Source organism: Geotrypetes seraphini, chromosome 1 (assembly GCF_902459505.1).
Source record: "Geotrypetes seraphini chromosome 1, aGeoSer1.1, whole genome shotgun sequence".
Classification (NCBI taxonomy): domain Eukaryota; kingdom Metazoa; phylum Chordata; class Amphibia; order Gymnophiona; family Dermophiidae; genus Geotrypetes; species Geotrypetes seraphini.
This window is the reverse complement of record NC_047084.1, coordinates 486153023-486168439: the sequence shown is the minus strand read 5'-3', so window position 1 is coordinate 486168439 and position 15417 is coordinate 486153023. Positions and strand designations below refer to the sequence as shown.

General features: G+C 41.3%; 1 protein-coding gene across 14 annotated transcripts in view; it reads right to left on the bottom strand.

Annotated features, from left to right (window-relative positions):
* Positions 1 to 15417, bottom strand: part of SUSD1 (sushi domain containing 1) — a 236561-nt gene that overhangs the window by 97808 nt on the left and 123336 nt on the right. For all 14 annotated transcript variants that reach the window (XM_033926260.1, XM_033926156.1, XM_033926166.1 and 11 more), the window contains 2 exons: positions 15219 to 15405; positions 7725 to 7818 (listed from right to left, as the gene is read on the bottom strand). In XM_033926260.1, the coding sequence (XP_033782151.1) occupies positions 7725 to 7818; positions 15219 to 15405 (281 nt within the window). The remainder of the gene's footprint in view (positions 1 to 7724; positions 7819 to 15218; positions 15406 to 15417) is intronic.

Sequence of the window (15417 nt, the reverse complement as noted above, 5' to 3'; positions counted from 1 at the left end):
TGCTAATAGATTTCATGCATATTCATTGGGGAAATCATGAAAACTAAACTAGATTGCGGCCCTCGAGGAGGGACTATGACATCCATGCTCTAGGGTATACATATTCAGGGCTTCCAGTCTCTCCTCATACGTCTTCTGGCGCAAACCTCCTACCATTTTTGTTGCCTTCCTCTGGACTGTTTTAAGACTTTTTATGTCCTTTACCAGATACGGTCTCCAAAATTGAACACAATACTCCAAGTGAGACCTCACCATCGACCTGTATGGGGGCATCAACACCTTCTCTCTTCTACTGGTCACGTCTCTCTCTATACAGCCTAGCATCCTTCTGGCAACAGACACTGCCTTGTCACACTGTTTCTTCACCTTTAGATCTTCAGACACTATCACCTCAAGATCTCTCTCCTCATCCATGCATATCAGCCTCTCACCTCCCAGCACATGTGGCTCCTTCCGATTTCTAATCCCCACATGCATTATTTTGCACTTCTTTGCATTGAATTTTAGTTGCCAGATATTAGACAATTCTTCTAACTTTTGCAGATCGTTTTTCATGTTTTCCACTCCCTCTTCGGTGTCTATTCTGTTAGACATCTTGGTATCATCCGCAAAAAGGAAAACTTTTCCTTTTAACCCTTCAGCAATGTCGCTCACAAATATATTGAACAGGATCGGCCCCAGCACCGATCCCTGAGAGACTCCACTACTCACCTTTCCCTCCTCCGAGCAAATTCCATTAATCACCACCCTCTGGCATCTGTCCGTCAACTAGTTTCTAATCCAGTTCAGCACTTTGGGTCCTAAATTCAGCCAATCAAGTTTGTTCAAGAGCCTTCTATGAGGAAATGTGTCAAAGGCTTTGCTGAAATCTAAGTAAATTACATCTAGTATATGTCCTTGATCCAATTCTCTAGTCATCCAATCAAAAAATTCAATCAGATTCATCTGGCATGATTTACCTTTAGTAAAACCATGTTGCCTCGGATCATGTAACCCATTTGATTCTAGGAATTTCACTATCCTTTCTTTCAGTAACACTTCCATTCTTTTTCCAATAACCGAAGTGAGGCTTACCAGCCTTTAGTTTCCCACTTCATCTCTGCAACCACTTTTGTGAATAGGGACCACATCCGCTCTTCTCCAATCCTCAGAAACCACTCCCGTCTCCAAAGATTTGTTGAACAAATCTTTAATAGGACCCATCAGAACCTCTCTGAGATCCCTCAATATCCTGAGATGGATCCTGTCCAGTCCCATCGTTTTGTCCACCTTCAATTTTTAAAGTTATTCATAAACACTTTCTTCCATGAACGGCATGGTATCTACTTTGTTCTCGTGTGTAAGTTAGCCATTTGCTCTTCTTCTTTCGCATGACATATCTCTCTCTTGGCTTCTTTCAGTTTCACCTGGTAGTCCTTTCTTGTGTATTTTTATACTTCATGAATGCCAGCTCTTTTGCCTTTATTTTCTCCGCAACAAGTTTAGAGAACCATTTTGGTTTCCTTTTTCTATTATTTTTATTTATTTTCCTTACATAAAGTCAGTAGCCATTTTTTTTGCTCCTTTCAGCTTAGACCACTGTTTTTCCACTTCCCTTATGTCCTTCCATCCTAACAGCTCTTTCTTCAGGTACGCTCCCATTTCACTAAAGTCCGTACATTTGAAATCTAGGACTTTGAGTTTTGTGTGGCCGCCCTCCACTTTAGCTGTTATATCAAACCAAACCGTTTGATGATCGCTATTTCCCAAATGGGCACCCACTCGAACATTAGAGATGCTCTCTCCATTTGTGAAGACCAGATCTAGTATCGCTTTTTCCTTCGTGGGCTTCATCACCATTTGTCTGAGCAGAGTCTCTTGAAAGGCATCCACAATCTCCCTACTTCTTTCCAATTCCATAGACGGAACATTCCAGTCTGCATCCGGCAGACTGAAGTCACCCAACAGCAGCACCTCCTCTTTCTTTCCAAACTTTTGGATATCCACAATCAGATTTTTATCAATTTTCTGCAATTGAGTCAGAGGTCTGTAGACTACACCCACATAAATAGAGATTTCATCTTGTCTTTTCAAAAGCAATCCTTATTGCTTCTTCCTCTTCCCAGGTCCCCTGCATTTCAGTCGTTTGGATATCGATCTTTACATAGAGAGCTACTTCTCCACCTCTTTGACCATATCTGTCCTTCCTAAAAAGATTATATCCCGGTATGTTTACATCCCATCCATGGGAGTCATTGAACCATGTCTCTGTGATAGCAACAATATCCAGGTCTGTTCCTAACATCAGGGCTTGCAGGTTATGAACTTTGTAGCTTAGACTGTGTGCGAGCATTTGTGGATATACACAGATGATGCCTATGCTTCAATGTCTCTCTTCTCTCTTACACATCCCACTTGCCCTCAGCCAACACACCTATGGAAACAATTCAACTGTATTTAATGATCCCTCAAGAGATAGTGTCTCATAAAACCCTGTCTGACATTATGACAAACTAAAATTATATTAAAGTTTTGATGCCACTTTGGCAAGGTCAACAAACATTTCACTGCAAAACAATATACACAAACTTAAGAAAAAAAAACCACACTCAGAACCTTCCCATTCCTTAACAGAACTAACTCCTAAGGATCACAAAGCAAAAAAACTTTGCATGAAAAGGCAGCATTATAAATCCAACACTGAGGGCCTCTTCTATCTGCGCTAGCAGTTTGTACCACGGTAAGCTGCACTGAATGGCCTGCGCTGCTCCCGACACTCATAGCGTTCTTATGAGCATTGGAAGCAGTGCAGGCCATTCAGCGCGGCTCTCTGAGCTAAAAACTGCTAGCGCAGTATGATAGAAGAGGCCCTGAATCTTAAAACATGAATACACTACCTAGTGGAAAAAAAAATAGAACTGCAACAAGATCTCTATGCAGAACACTGCTCCTTGGTTACACATGAAAAACACATGATACAATAAATATAACACAAGGAACCAGAGATCAATAAGATACGAAGGCAATAAAAAAAAAAATGAACTGAAACCTTATGAAGACATAATCAGCATAGAGCATAGAGTCCGCTTGATATTCATAAAGATAAGCTTCTCTTGATAATGTCTGGAGTTGGGTTCTAATCTAATCTAATCTAATTTTTGGTTTATATACCGGGTCATCTCCCAGTGGAGCTCGACTCGGTTCACATATAATTAAGACTAGAGTACATAGCAGAAAACATAGGAGAAGGAAGTACTAATTAAAAACTAAAGTACATAAGAAAAGCTTAAGAAAAATAACTATAATATTATCATTTCATTGAGGCTGTAGTTAAACCATTTAAAAATTGCGAGAACAACAAATTTTTCAGGAATTTACGAAATAATTGCAGCTGGCCTAAAAGATTTTAAGCAACTATTCTCTATATCTGTTTCATACTTGGATTTCAGAAGGCTTCTAAAGACTTTTTGTTTTCAAGATTATTAGGTAACTAGTTTCTTTAGCAGTTTCAGTTGTGATTATAGGATAATCTTTTGTAAACCGCAAAGATCCTCACGGTTATGCGGACTATAAATTGATTTTATGTTATGTTATAATACAGTATTGATAATAAAGTCAGCTTTGACTTAAAAAAAAAATAGAGCAATATGAGAGAAATTAAAACTGAATTTGAAAATATCAGAAATGTGCATTTCCCAAAGCTTACATAGTCCAAGTAAAAAATTCAGAATAAAATCTCTTAGGATGAGGAGATGATAGTGGATGCTGTGGATGGGTCATTTGGTTTTTATCTGCCATCATGTTTCTATGTTAAAATACTTTCTACCTTTGTTGTCTGAGCAGTTTATTTTTCAGTTAGCATTGGTCCCAGTGTCTCTCTTTTCTGTGTCTTTGCAATGACTAGTCCATTTGACATTTCTTCACTCTCAGTATCCACCATCCTATTCCTGTGTCTTTATCTGTTCAACATTTATCATCTGTGTTCCTGTTCCTATCCTTCATCCACTTTCAGTATCTGTGCCCCAATCCAGCCCTATGTTCAGCATTTCTCCTCTGTGTCTCTGTCATAAGAACATAATAGCCTTACTGGATCAGACTAATGGTCCATCTAGCCCAGTATCTCATCTTCATGGAGGCCAATCCAAGTCACTGTTTTGCCCTGTCCTACATCCACCCCCTCCCCATGTCTGTATCCCTGCCCCTGTAATCAGCATTGCCATTCTATGTCCCTATTCCTTCTCCCTCCATACCTAGCATCTCTTCTGCCTCCTTGTCCCTATGCTCCCTTCATACCCAGAATCTCTTCTGTCTTCCTGTCACTCTATATTCCCCTTCTTCCCATATCTCTACCTTGGGCCTAGTATCTCTCCCTCTCCCCACCCAGAAGTGTGGCTGGGAGGAGGGAGCCGCCGAGGAGGTAAACATCCGCAGGAGGGAGCAAGGGAAGGACAATGAGGAGCGCATTGGGACACGGAAGGGAGGAACAGGGTCGCATTGGGACAGGAAGGGAGTAAGAGGGGTGTATTGGCACAAGAAGGGAAAAGCAGGGTCATGTTGGGACACAGAAGGGAGGGAGCACAAACTTCAGACAAAGAAGGGAGGGAGCACAAACTTCAGACAAAGGATGGAAGGAAGGAAGAAAGAAAGGGAGGGAGCATGAACTTGGGATACTGGAGGGAGGGGTGCATTAATTTGAGACATAGGATGGAATAATGGAGGAAGTGAGGGGAAGAGATGCTGAGGTGGGGGATTGAATAGAAAGGGAGAATTGTTTTGCATGGGTGTCTGAGTGAGAAGGAAAGAGATGGTGCACATGGGGAAATGATGAAAGAGGAGAAATGTTGGGCATAGGGAGGGAGAGAGAAATACTGGTCATGGTGGTGGGAGAGGCGTGAGGTACAGATGCATGGGAAAGAGAGAGATGAAAAAGAGAAATGTTGGGCATAGGGAGGGAGAGAGAAATACTGGTCATGGTGGTGGGAGAGGCGTGAGGTACAGATGCATGGGAAAGAGAGAGATGAAAAAGAGAAATGTTGGATTTGAAGGTGGAGAAGGAACAGTGGGACGGATGAAGAATGAAAGTGTAAACCTCCTATCTTTTCTTTCTCTTTAAACTACAGTACTTTATTTTGAGGACTGTTTCTTTAATGTTTCTTTAATGTTCTTCAATGTTTTTATAGACTGTGTACTGTACAGGATCTGAGTTGCATATAAATACAACTTAAGAATGTTTAAAAAACTAAACTAAACTAAAACGTAACCTTATATACTGGGTCTTCAACCAAAGGAAGCTTGACGCGGTTAACAATAAATTTTTTAAAAATAAAGTAAACTGAAATACAAGAGTTAGTTTTCAAAATGTTTAGCGAATACAAAAATTTTTAGAAGTTTAAGGAAGAGTTGGAAGGAATTGGAACACCTCAAAATTAGGGGAAGTTCATTCCATAGTTGGGGAAATTTAAACGCCAGAGAGCTGCTAAAATTCTTAACTCCTTGAATTCCTTTCCTAGAAGGAAACGAAAGTTCAAATCGTTGAATGCCTCTCGCATATGAAAATCTATAAACATTCAATAGCAGAGGAACATGAAGGGCAAAGATACCATGTAAAATCTTAAAAATAATACATAAACACTTAAACTGAATTCTAAAATAAACCTGGAGCCAATGGAGAGAGAAAAGCAAAGGAGTCACATGGTCGAATTTGTTCTTTCCATAGATCAACTTCGCGGCGGTATTCTGAATCAATTGTGATGGAGGGAGAGGGAGGAGGAATGTTGGATATAGTGATGGAGGGAGAGGTGTGGCATGATGCTGGAGAGGGGTGATAGAAGGAGAAATGTTGGGTATAGGGCTAGTTGGCAGTGGTGAAAAATGCTGCACATGATCTGGGGAATGAGAAAGGGAGAAATATTAGATGTGGCAATAGAGGGAGAGAAGCATCCTTGATCTTTCTCTTTCCCCACTCCCTGTACACAGTGGGTTGGGATCATAGAATGGTGAGATAATGAAGGCAGGGAGATGGGCATAGGGGAAATACTAGAAAGGGACTTATAGAAGACAGAGAAGTGAGATGCTGAACATGGGGAACAATACATACATAGAGATAGAAGATGGATGGTGAGCATGGAGAAAGAAGTAATGTCAAATGGTCAGGAGACCCTGGCAAGTGATATGAGAAGACAAAAGAAAACAGAGACTAGCACCTGAGACCAACATGATTCGAAGAATAAAATGATGAGACAACAAAAGATAGAAAAAAAAATTTATTTTCTGATTCTGATTACAATATATCAGATTTGAAATATGTATTCTGCTAGAGCTAGTTTTAGACATAATTGGGGACCGCAAAGCTCAGGCCGTGCTTCTTTAGCTTCCAGCTGCCTTAGGGCTCTCTCTGACCAGGGGGCGGTTGCCCTAGTTGCATTCCCCTAACACTATTCCTGTCTTGTGTGACTGTGGTATTCTGTTAGCATGTTTTTTCTGTGTAGCATTCTGTAATAATTTGGCTTATTCAGTTTTCTCAATAGTGGAGGGGATATTTATGAAGGGGAGGGGAGACAGGGATTTTGTTGATCCTTGCTCTGTATTATTTGTGTTTATAAAGTGACAATTGTACAGAATATTGTTTCTTTTTATACTTTAATAAAATAAGTTCAATATAAAATCTTAATTATTTAAGTCTTGTGTGGATGGGATCAGCGTGGAAAAAGGGTGGACAGCGTGGAAAAAGGGACCAAGCTTACAGGGACTGGGTGGGGACAGGGACAAATTTTTTTCCCCGTGTCATTTTCTTATTAGATGATTTATGCAAGATGTCTTAATTACAGTGGTTTGTAATTATCAGCTCAAAAAAATGTATGGTTGGGTTTTTTTAAGTGCTTGCCTCCAGTGGCGTACCTAGCATATGTGATATCCGGGACCCATCATTTTTTGACAGAGGGAACGCTTCTGATGCAGCCGTGGATCGCGCGAAGAGCTGATGCCCGCAGCTTTGAACAGAAAAACCACTGCAGCAGGGGAGCTGGCCAAAAGCTAAACACCCGCCGGAGGGAGGCACAGAAGGAATGAAAGGAGGGAGCACAAGCTGGGCCGTGAACACACCTGATTTGAAGTTTACTGCCACTGCTGCTGGTTAAGGAAAGCAGCAACAGCAGAATAGGGAGGGTGGCCAGCTGTGCACCCCCTTGGGGCGTGCACCTGGGGCGGACCGTCCCTTTTGGTATGCCACTGCTTGCTTCGGCCACCGTTTTTCACGACATGAAGGGAGTCATTTGCCTTAATCTCATGTAATTTATTTCCACCTCCAAAATGAAACAAAGTTAAATTGTGACCTCACTACTTATTTGATAGCACTTACATGTGTAGGTTTGTAAATTTGGAACAGTTGCATGTGAAAATGATGTTGCTTACATGTTCAAGTTGTGAAAGACCACAAGCAGTATAAGTGGGATTTGAATCCTGGATGCACTTCATTTTTAGCCTCTTGCTCTAGCCACTGGACTGCTCCTCCACTCCTTCATCCTCTCTTTGCTGTCTTCTCCCTCTTGTTTTCCTGGTCCTATATTCCTTTCTTCCTTACACCACCCTTAAGGAATATCTTCATAAATTCTTTCTCAGCTCAACTCTCACTATAATCAATGTTTTATCTCTTGTTTCAAAGCATCCACTCAATTAAGCCATGCATATGAGCTCCAATAAGGCAGTTTTAATCCCATTCTGAGCACATACAAACAAGCATCTCAGACCTGATGGGTCCATTTTTGGCTTCTGCTGTCCGTAAGCTTAGTCTTGGTGAAGGACCTTGTACTGCTACAAACTCTACTTCTGGAACTGGAGGATCTAAAACCATGGAAACAAAAATTTTAAAAAGAAGACAAAATATTCAAGTGAAAAATATACTAGATAAGGCTTATGGTGTTTGCACAAAAAATGGCTGAACAGTAAATTTTCATCATCATAAGCCTCTGAATACGCATGTACAGTAAATGGTGCCCACGCTTAGATGGTATTCTGTAAAGGGCACTCTGGGGCTGATTTTATAAACAGTGCCTAAATCAGCTAGAATCTAGAAAAATGGAGCCAGCCGCATATCAATTACACTTGGGCGCCATTTACAGAATCGTGGCTAGTAGCATCTATGTAAAAACTTAGGCACCTGAAATGTAGGCAAGAGTTTTAGGGGCATATATTTCAGGCACCTACGGTTTTGGAGAATTGCGCTTAGCTCCTAACCTGGTATTTTTTACCAGGTAGCCAGAGCTTGTGCATCCTTCCCTGAATATCCAGGTCTAATTCAGCATGTAGTGATTAGTAGTGCAGAATATCACTGGGTCTGATATTCAGTGAGTGGTATACATCATTCTTTTTGTTTGAGGAGACTGGTAGGGAGGAATTTGTGATATCTCATTACATCAAATAGAACAGAAATGAATTATCTGGTTATAGTCTATAGGACTCATAATTTAAAAAAAAAAAAAAAGTCCAAAAAGCGGCCTAAGTTGGTACTTGGACGATCAAAAAGACAGATCATCCAAGTACCGAGACGTATCTAAAACCAGCTTAGGCCTTTTCACTGCCTCTGCACGCCCAGAGTGAAAAGGGGCATTTTTGGAGGAGTGGATAAGGCGGGAGGTGGGCTGACCTAGACTTAGTCATCTGGCAGCCATAACCAAAACAGACAGAACTTAAATGTTTTGACTTAGACCAAGTCAAAACAGGTATGTAAATACTCGAATATAAGTCGATCCGAACATAAGACGAGACCCTCTTTCCCCCCCAAAAAGGAGGAAAAATGGTTGACTCGAATATAAGTCGGGCGGCTTAATATTCAAGTGTCCTACACTGTCAGGCTCTGCACCCAGTCCCCTTCCCTCACTTCCCTGTCAGCCACTGCACCCAGCTCCCTTCCTGCCAGGCACTGCACCCAGCCCCCTTCCTTCCCCCCCCTTTCAGGTACTGCACATAGCACCCTTCCTTCCCTCCCTCCCCTGTCAGGTACTGCACCCAGCACCCTTCCTTCCCTCCCTCCCCTGTCAGGCTCTGTACCCAACACCCTTTCTTCCTTCCCTCTCTCCCCTATCAGGCTCTGTACCCAGCACCCTTCCTTCCTTCTCCTATCAGACTCTGCACCCTCCATCCCAGGCTCTGCCCTTTGTCTCCCCTCCCTGCCCTATCCTCATACCTCTGCTGATCCCTGGTGGAGGTGCAGCAGGCAGGAGCAAGCTTTCCGAACTCCTGCCCCGCTGCTAACCGGCTGTGCAGATCCAGTTTCTTCGGCTGAGCGGCATGAGCAGGAGCGCGATTTGGTGCTGCTACTTGGCGCTGAGCAGCTTCCTTACTGGCTCCCAATAATTCTCATGAGAATTCTCGGGAGCCAGTAAGGAAGCCGCTCAGCGCTGAGTAGAAGTGCCAAATCGTGCTCCTACTCATGCCGCTCAGCGGCCGAAAAAACTCAATCTACGGCAGCCAGTTAGCAGTGGGGCAGGAGTTTGGAAAGATTGCTTCTGCCTGCTGTACCTCCACCAGGTATCGGCAGAGGTATGAGGATAGGGCAGGAAAGAGGCCTGAAAAATTCTGGGAGGGAGCATTGGCTCGAATATAAACCGGAACCCCCATTTTTGGGCCAATGTTTTGGCCCAAAAATCCCGGTTTATATTCAAGTATATATGGTATAAGTTTTGAATCGGGCTGCTGAGCTGATCACGGCTGCCGCGATCAGCTCAGTGGCCCAGGCAACCCGTCCACTTGAACTGGTAACTATTGTGGCAGGAGATATGCCAAATCTCTCCTTCCGCGATCACCCAGGACCCCCCCCAAATGTTTTCCAGCAGGAGAGGTTCCTAATCTCTCATGCCATGATCCCCCGAACCTTCCCCAAATGTTTCCTGGCAGGAGGGTGCCCAATCTCTCCTGCCAGACACAAACACCCGCCCCCCATGAACACCCATGCAATCGCCGGCAGGAGGGTGCCCAATCCCTCCTGCTGAACACAAACCCCACCCCACCCCCAAGAACACCTTACACATGGAGCTCTACACCACATGAAGATTTCAAAGGAATGTGGTTTGGGCACTGCTTGGTTAGGACTACAATCTACACATATATTCCCCCTTTTTTCAAAGGAATTTCATACGTATGGGGAAGACCATTAGCTCATAGGTATGTCATGCAAGCTCAAAGAAAAGCGCAGGGTTTTATTTATTTATTTTTTTTAAAGTGCTTGTTTCAGCTATTAATTTACACAAGGGAGTCATGTGATGTGCCATTATAAGAACATAAGCATCGTCTCTGCCGAGTCAGACCATGGGTCCATCATGCCCAGCAATCCGCTCCCGCGGTGGCACCCCAGGTCCATGACCTGTAAGTGATCTTTTACCTAAAACATTTTATTCCCTAATCGTATAATATCCTGTATAGTAACCCTCTAATTATACACTTCAATCCCCTTTTCCTTCAAGAAATCGTCCAATCCCATTTTGAATCCCAAAATCGTACTCTGCTCCATCACCTCCTCTGGAAGCGCATTCCAGGTGTCCACCACCCTCTGAGTGAAGAAGAACTACATAGCATTTGTTCTGAATCTGTCTCCTTTCAATTTTTTTGAGTGCCCTCTTGTTTTTGTTGCCCCCGCCAGTCTGAAGAATCTGTCCCTCTCTACCTTCTCTCTACCTTTCATGATCTTGTAAGCTTCTATCATGTCCCCTCTAAGTCTCCAATTGATAAAGAATGACTGTCTGACCCAACTGAAGGAAATTGTCGGTTCTCTGCTAAGGTAGAAAAGCTCAACCTTGAGTAGTATCTAATAGAGCTCTAATAAACTCCAAGGTTTGAGTTGACTGAAGACATGATTTCTGATAGTTGACTGCAAACCCTAGGAGTTCCAGTAGCCGAAATGTTAGGTTTATGGCATGCTGAGCTAGCTTTTATATTGGCACACCTTTAGTAACTGTTCTGGTACACTTTTATCATAACAAAATTACAGTCTTTAAATTAATGCACTCATTTCTAGCACACCTTACTAGCAACTGTTCTATTAGACTTTATAATTATAAAATTACAATTTTAAAACAGAATGCTTCAAGCAATCCTTTCTAGCACACATTACTGTGGTATGATTAATGTATTTGAAAATTATGATCGCCTCAATTTTCCTTTTTGGTGGGCGAATTTATGCTCAAGCTATAGGTATGAGAAAATGAATGCTGACATGTTGGGGCATAGCAATTTATTTAAACTGGTTTGGGGCCCATTGACGTCTTTTCTTACATCATTATAGTGGTCTTTTATCTTTAATTTTTGTTTATTTGCACACACATCCAGGGGAGGGGGTATCTCTCTGTTTTGTCTTAATCCTTGATGAAATGTAATGGGAGGAAAGGGGGGATTTATTCTTTATGCATTGTTATTGATTATGATTATAAGTGTTTAATTTGTTGATTAATGCATATATATGGTTTTGCACTTTTGTTGGCCTTAAAAATCAATAAAGATTTATAAATTTAAAAAAAGGTATTTGAAAAGACATCTCTTATCTACGATTGTTTCTTTTACTCACTGTCCTCTTGGTCCACACAAAAGGCCCTTTGGTGGAGCCCTTCGGCGGTACAGGTCCATCTGTGAGAATATTATACCTGCTTGTCTTCGGAGAAATTATTTTCCCTATAAATGGCAGTGGCTGAAAGGACGTGTTTTCTCTTATCTCCTTCCCACTCTGGACTAGCCCATCTCAACTTGTTAGGAGGAGACAAGCAGTGCAGCACCTCAGGCTGCATCTTCCTCCTCTGCTGTCCAGATCCACCATGTCATGCTTTGAACTACAAAGCCCTATAGATTCAAATCTGGATTCTCTCTTTGATGCTCTTTATGACAACTGATCTCGGTGTATCCTACCAACTGTACACTGATGATATCCAATTTTTTTTCCCTATTGGTGGGGTTTTGATGGAGTTTCGTCATGCCTACAATCGGTAGTGGTAGAGATAAAACATTGGATGGACCACAAAAGGCTAAAATTAAGTATTCAGAAGACGAAGGTTTTGTGTATCGCGAGCTCTTTAGGTTCTAATGTCCTAGAGGCAGTTGAGTTGCTGGGGGAGAGAGTGTTGGTGAGACAGGAGGTGAAGTATCTTGGTGTGCTTGTGGACTCAGGACTTACCCTGAGAGGGCAGGTGTTAGCAGTAGTTCGGAAGGTGTATTTCCAACTTCGGTCAGTGAATGGACTTAGGCCTTATTTTTTGTTTGTTTTTGTTTTGATTTCTTATATACCGCTATACCATGAGGTTCAAAGCGGTTTACATCTGGCAGCTCCTCTGTTTAGGACAGTACTGCAGACGATGGTATTATCTGTTTTTGATTATTGTAGTCTGGTGATCTTGGAAGTGCCAAGGTCAGCTTTGTGTGCACTATAGGTGGCCCAGAATTCAGTGGTGAGATCTCTGTTTAGATTGGGAAGATATGAGTATTTGATGAAGTACTATATAAATCTGTACTGGCTGAAGGTAAAAGGATAGGATACGTTATAAGCTACTGGTAAATGTTTTCATGTACCTACAGAAGTTGGCTCCTAAACACCTGATCCAGAATATCCTGCCACATGTTTCGCCTCGATTGCTTTGGTCTACAAACCAGTTTGATCTGCTGATTCCATCTGTGAAGGATCTGAGGCTATCGTCATCCAGGGACAGTATTTTCCATTGTATTGGTCCCAGAGAATGGAATAACCTTCCTGAGTATATTCACCAACAACACAATATACAGAATTTTAAGAAATTACTTAAAAGGACACCTGTTCTGTCAGATGAAATACAGGGTCTGAGATTGTTTAAACCTACATTGTTTAAATCGCTCTGAACTGTTTTTCGATATGCTGTAACCTCGATGTAACTTTGCTATAACTAAGCTGTAACTTCGCTGTAAATGTACAGTCTCTTATCCTGTAAACCGCTCTGAACTGTTTTGTGGTATTGCGGTATAAAAAAAATAAAGTTATTATTATTATAAAGTTATTAATGGAGGAGGACTGGAGACTGTTGAGTGCAGGGTGCTGGTCACTGATGTATTCTATGGTCTGGACTGTTTTATTGTTATAGTGATGTCTGTCGTTGATGCGACCTGTATGTTATATGTAATTTTATATTTGTATGTAAGTGTGTAACTCGCCCTGTATAAGGGCAGGAGATAAATAAACAAACAAACAAACTGAGCAAGTCACTTTCTCCTCTATTGTCTCAAGTAGAAACATATATCAAAAGTGTTTTGATCACCCTGAACTTTGAGCATTGACACAGGCCATTGGAATCAGTCAACATCTGATCACCTCTTGAGGGAAAGGAAGGATTCTTTCTCATCCTCCCATATATCAAAGGACAACGAGACCCACTTTACCATATCGGCAGACTTCATATAATATCTATATTATTTTATTTTTTTTCCATTCTATTATAGTATCATTTGCATTGTACTAACACTTTTCATATTTGTTACATGATTGTGCTACAGTGCTGTTTAATGTTAGTTATATAACAGGTTTCAATTTGCAATTTCCAAGTTTACCTTATTAGTTGTATTTATTCTTACATTTGGTCATTTTACCTGTAGTAAGGGGGGAGGGAGTCTGCCCCGGGTGCGGTCTTAAAGTTATTTTATTTGATATATTGCCATTTTTAACAAAAAAAGTCAAATCAAAGCGGTGTACTATAAATTAAAACAACGGGCTGTATTTAAAATCAATAAAATAAAATAATTTTTTTTAAAGGGGTGCAGGCACCCGTCTCCCTCTCCGCCCCATACCTTCCCGACTCTCCCTGCCACGTGCGTGCACCCCCTTCCCTTCTCTCGTACCTCAATATTCAAATTCTCTTGCTTTTACTTTAAACTGGTGTGGGGAATGGCCCTACCTATCTCGTACCACATTTCGAGCTGCACATCCCCAGGAGGACAACCAGAAATCGCAATCTTTTTGCCTATCCAAAGATCACTCATTGGAAATACTGGTCCTTTCTGGACAGAACCTTTAAGTTTCAAGTTAGCAAACAGCAGACCTGGCTAGGCAATTACATCAACAGAGCCGGGTCGACCTATGGCGCATTTCGGAAAGAAATTAAGACAGCTCTGTTTGATAGATTTATCTCCTAGTCAGATACCCCCCTCTAAAATTATTAACAACATGTCGATATTGTGTATTCTCACTAATTGTATTCTGTTTCCACTGACTGTTCAGTGACATCTTCGCCAATTGTATTCTAGAATTCACTGACTGTCCAACCTGCTTCACTGTAACATGTTGAAATTGTGTTTCTCACTAATTGTACTCTGTAATTACTGACTGTTCAGCGACATCTTCCCTATTTGTATTCTGTAATTCGCTGATTGTCCAGCTCTCTTCACTGTAAACCGCCTAGAAGTCGCAAGATTGTGGCGGTATAGAAAAAATAAAGTTATTATTATTATTTTAATTTTTCCCTGCACGAGCAGCATTAGGAACTTGCTGCCCACATCGGTGTCATCTCTCTCTTATGTCACTTCCACGCTTAGGAAGTGATGTCAGAGGGATAGCCGACACAATGTGGGCAGCACGTTCGTGTTGTTGCTCGCACCTGGAAAATTTAAAAGGTACAGGAGAAGGGAACTCTACGTTCTTCCCAACAATACCTTTCAGCGGTCCCTTCGGTCCGCCAACTGTTTTATGATACAACACGGAAAACAATCTTTTCTGTAACCGCTCCCATACTGTGGAATACTTTACCTCTGACCTTGAGACAAGAAAAGAATCTCAATAATTTTAAATCTAATCTTAGAACATTTCTTTTCAGAGATGCTTTTGAGATTGATACTTAATATTTTAATCCAAAATCTCAGACATCAGGCCTTACATTAATGATTCCCTTTGTACCTTTTGTTTACCTCCCCTTTCTTTTATTTTATGCAATGTATCCTCCCCATTTGCCCATCTCTATCATTTTGTGTTTGTATGGTAATTGTGAATTTGTTCCCTTTATTTATTTGTTTTTTTAATCTTTTTAAAAAACTTTGTATTAATTGGAAACCGCTTTGACTATAAAAGCGGTATATCAAGATTTAAATAAACTTGAAACTTGTACACTGCTTTTGGTAAATTTCTTCATAAAGGAAGTTAATAAATCCCAATAAATAAAATAAGCCCCATGGAGCTAGGAAATATCTGACTAAAACTCACTTATGGCTCAGATTTGGAAAGGAGAGAAATAAATTCCAAGTCTTACCTTTGATCTGAGTAGTCATGAAGATTTGTGTAGACAGCACAGGTAAAGACCCTGTAACATTCACTGTGTAGTTTGTTCCTGGGTAAAGGTCCAAACACAACACTGGAGATGCATCATAAGTGGTAAAATTGAAAAACATTTCATGAAAAAATTCATTGTGGTACCATCTTCTTCCTTGGGCCTGAAACTGAACAGAAAT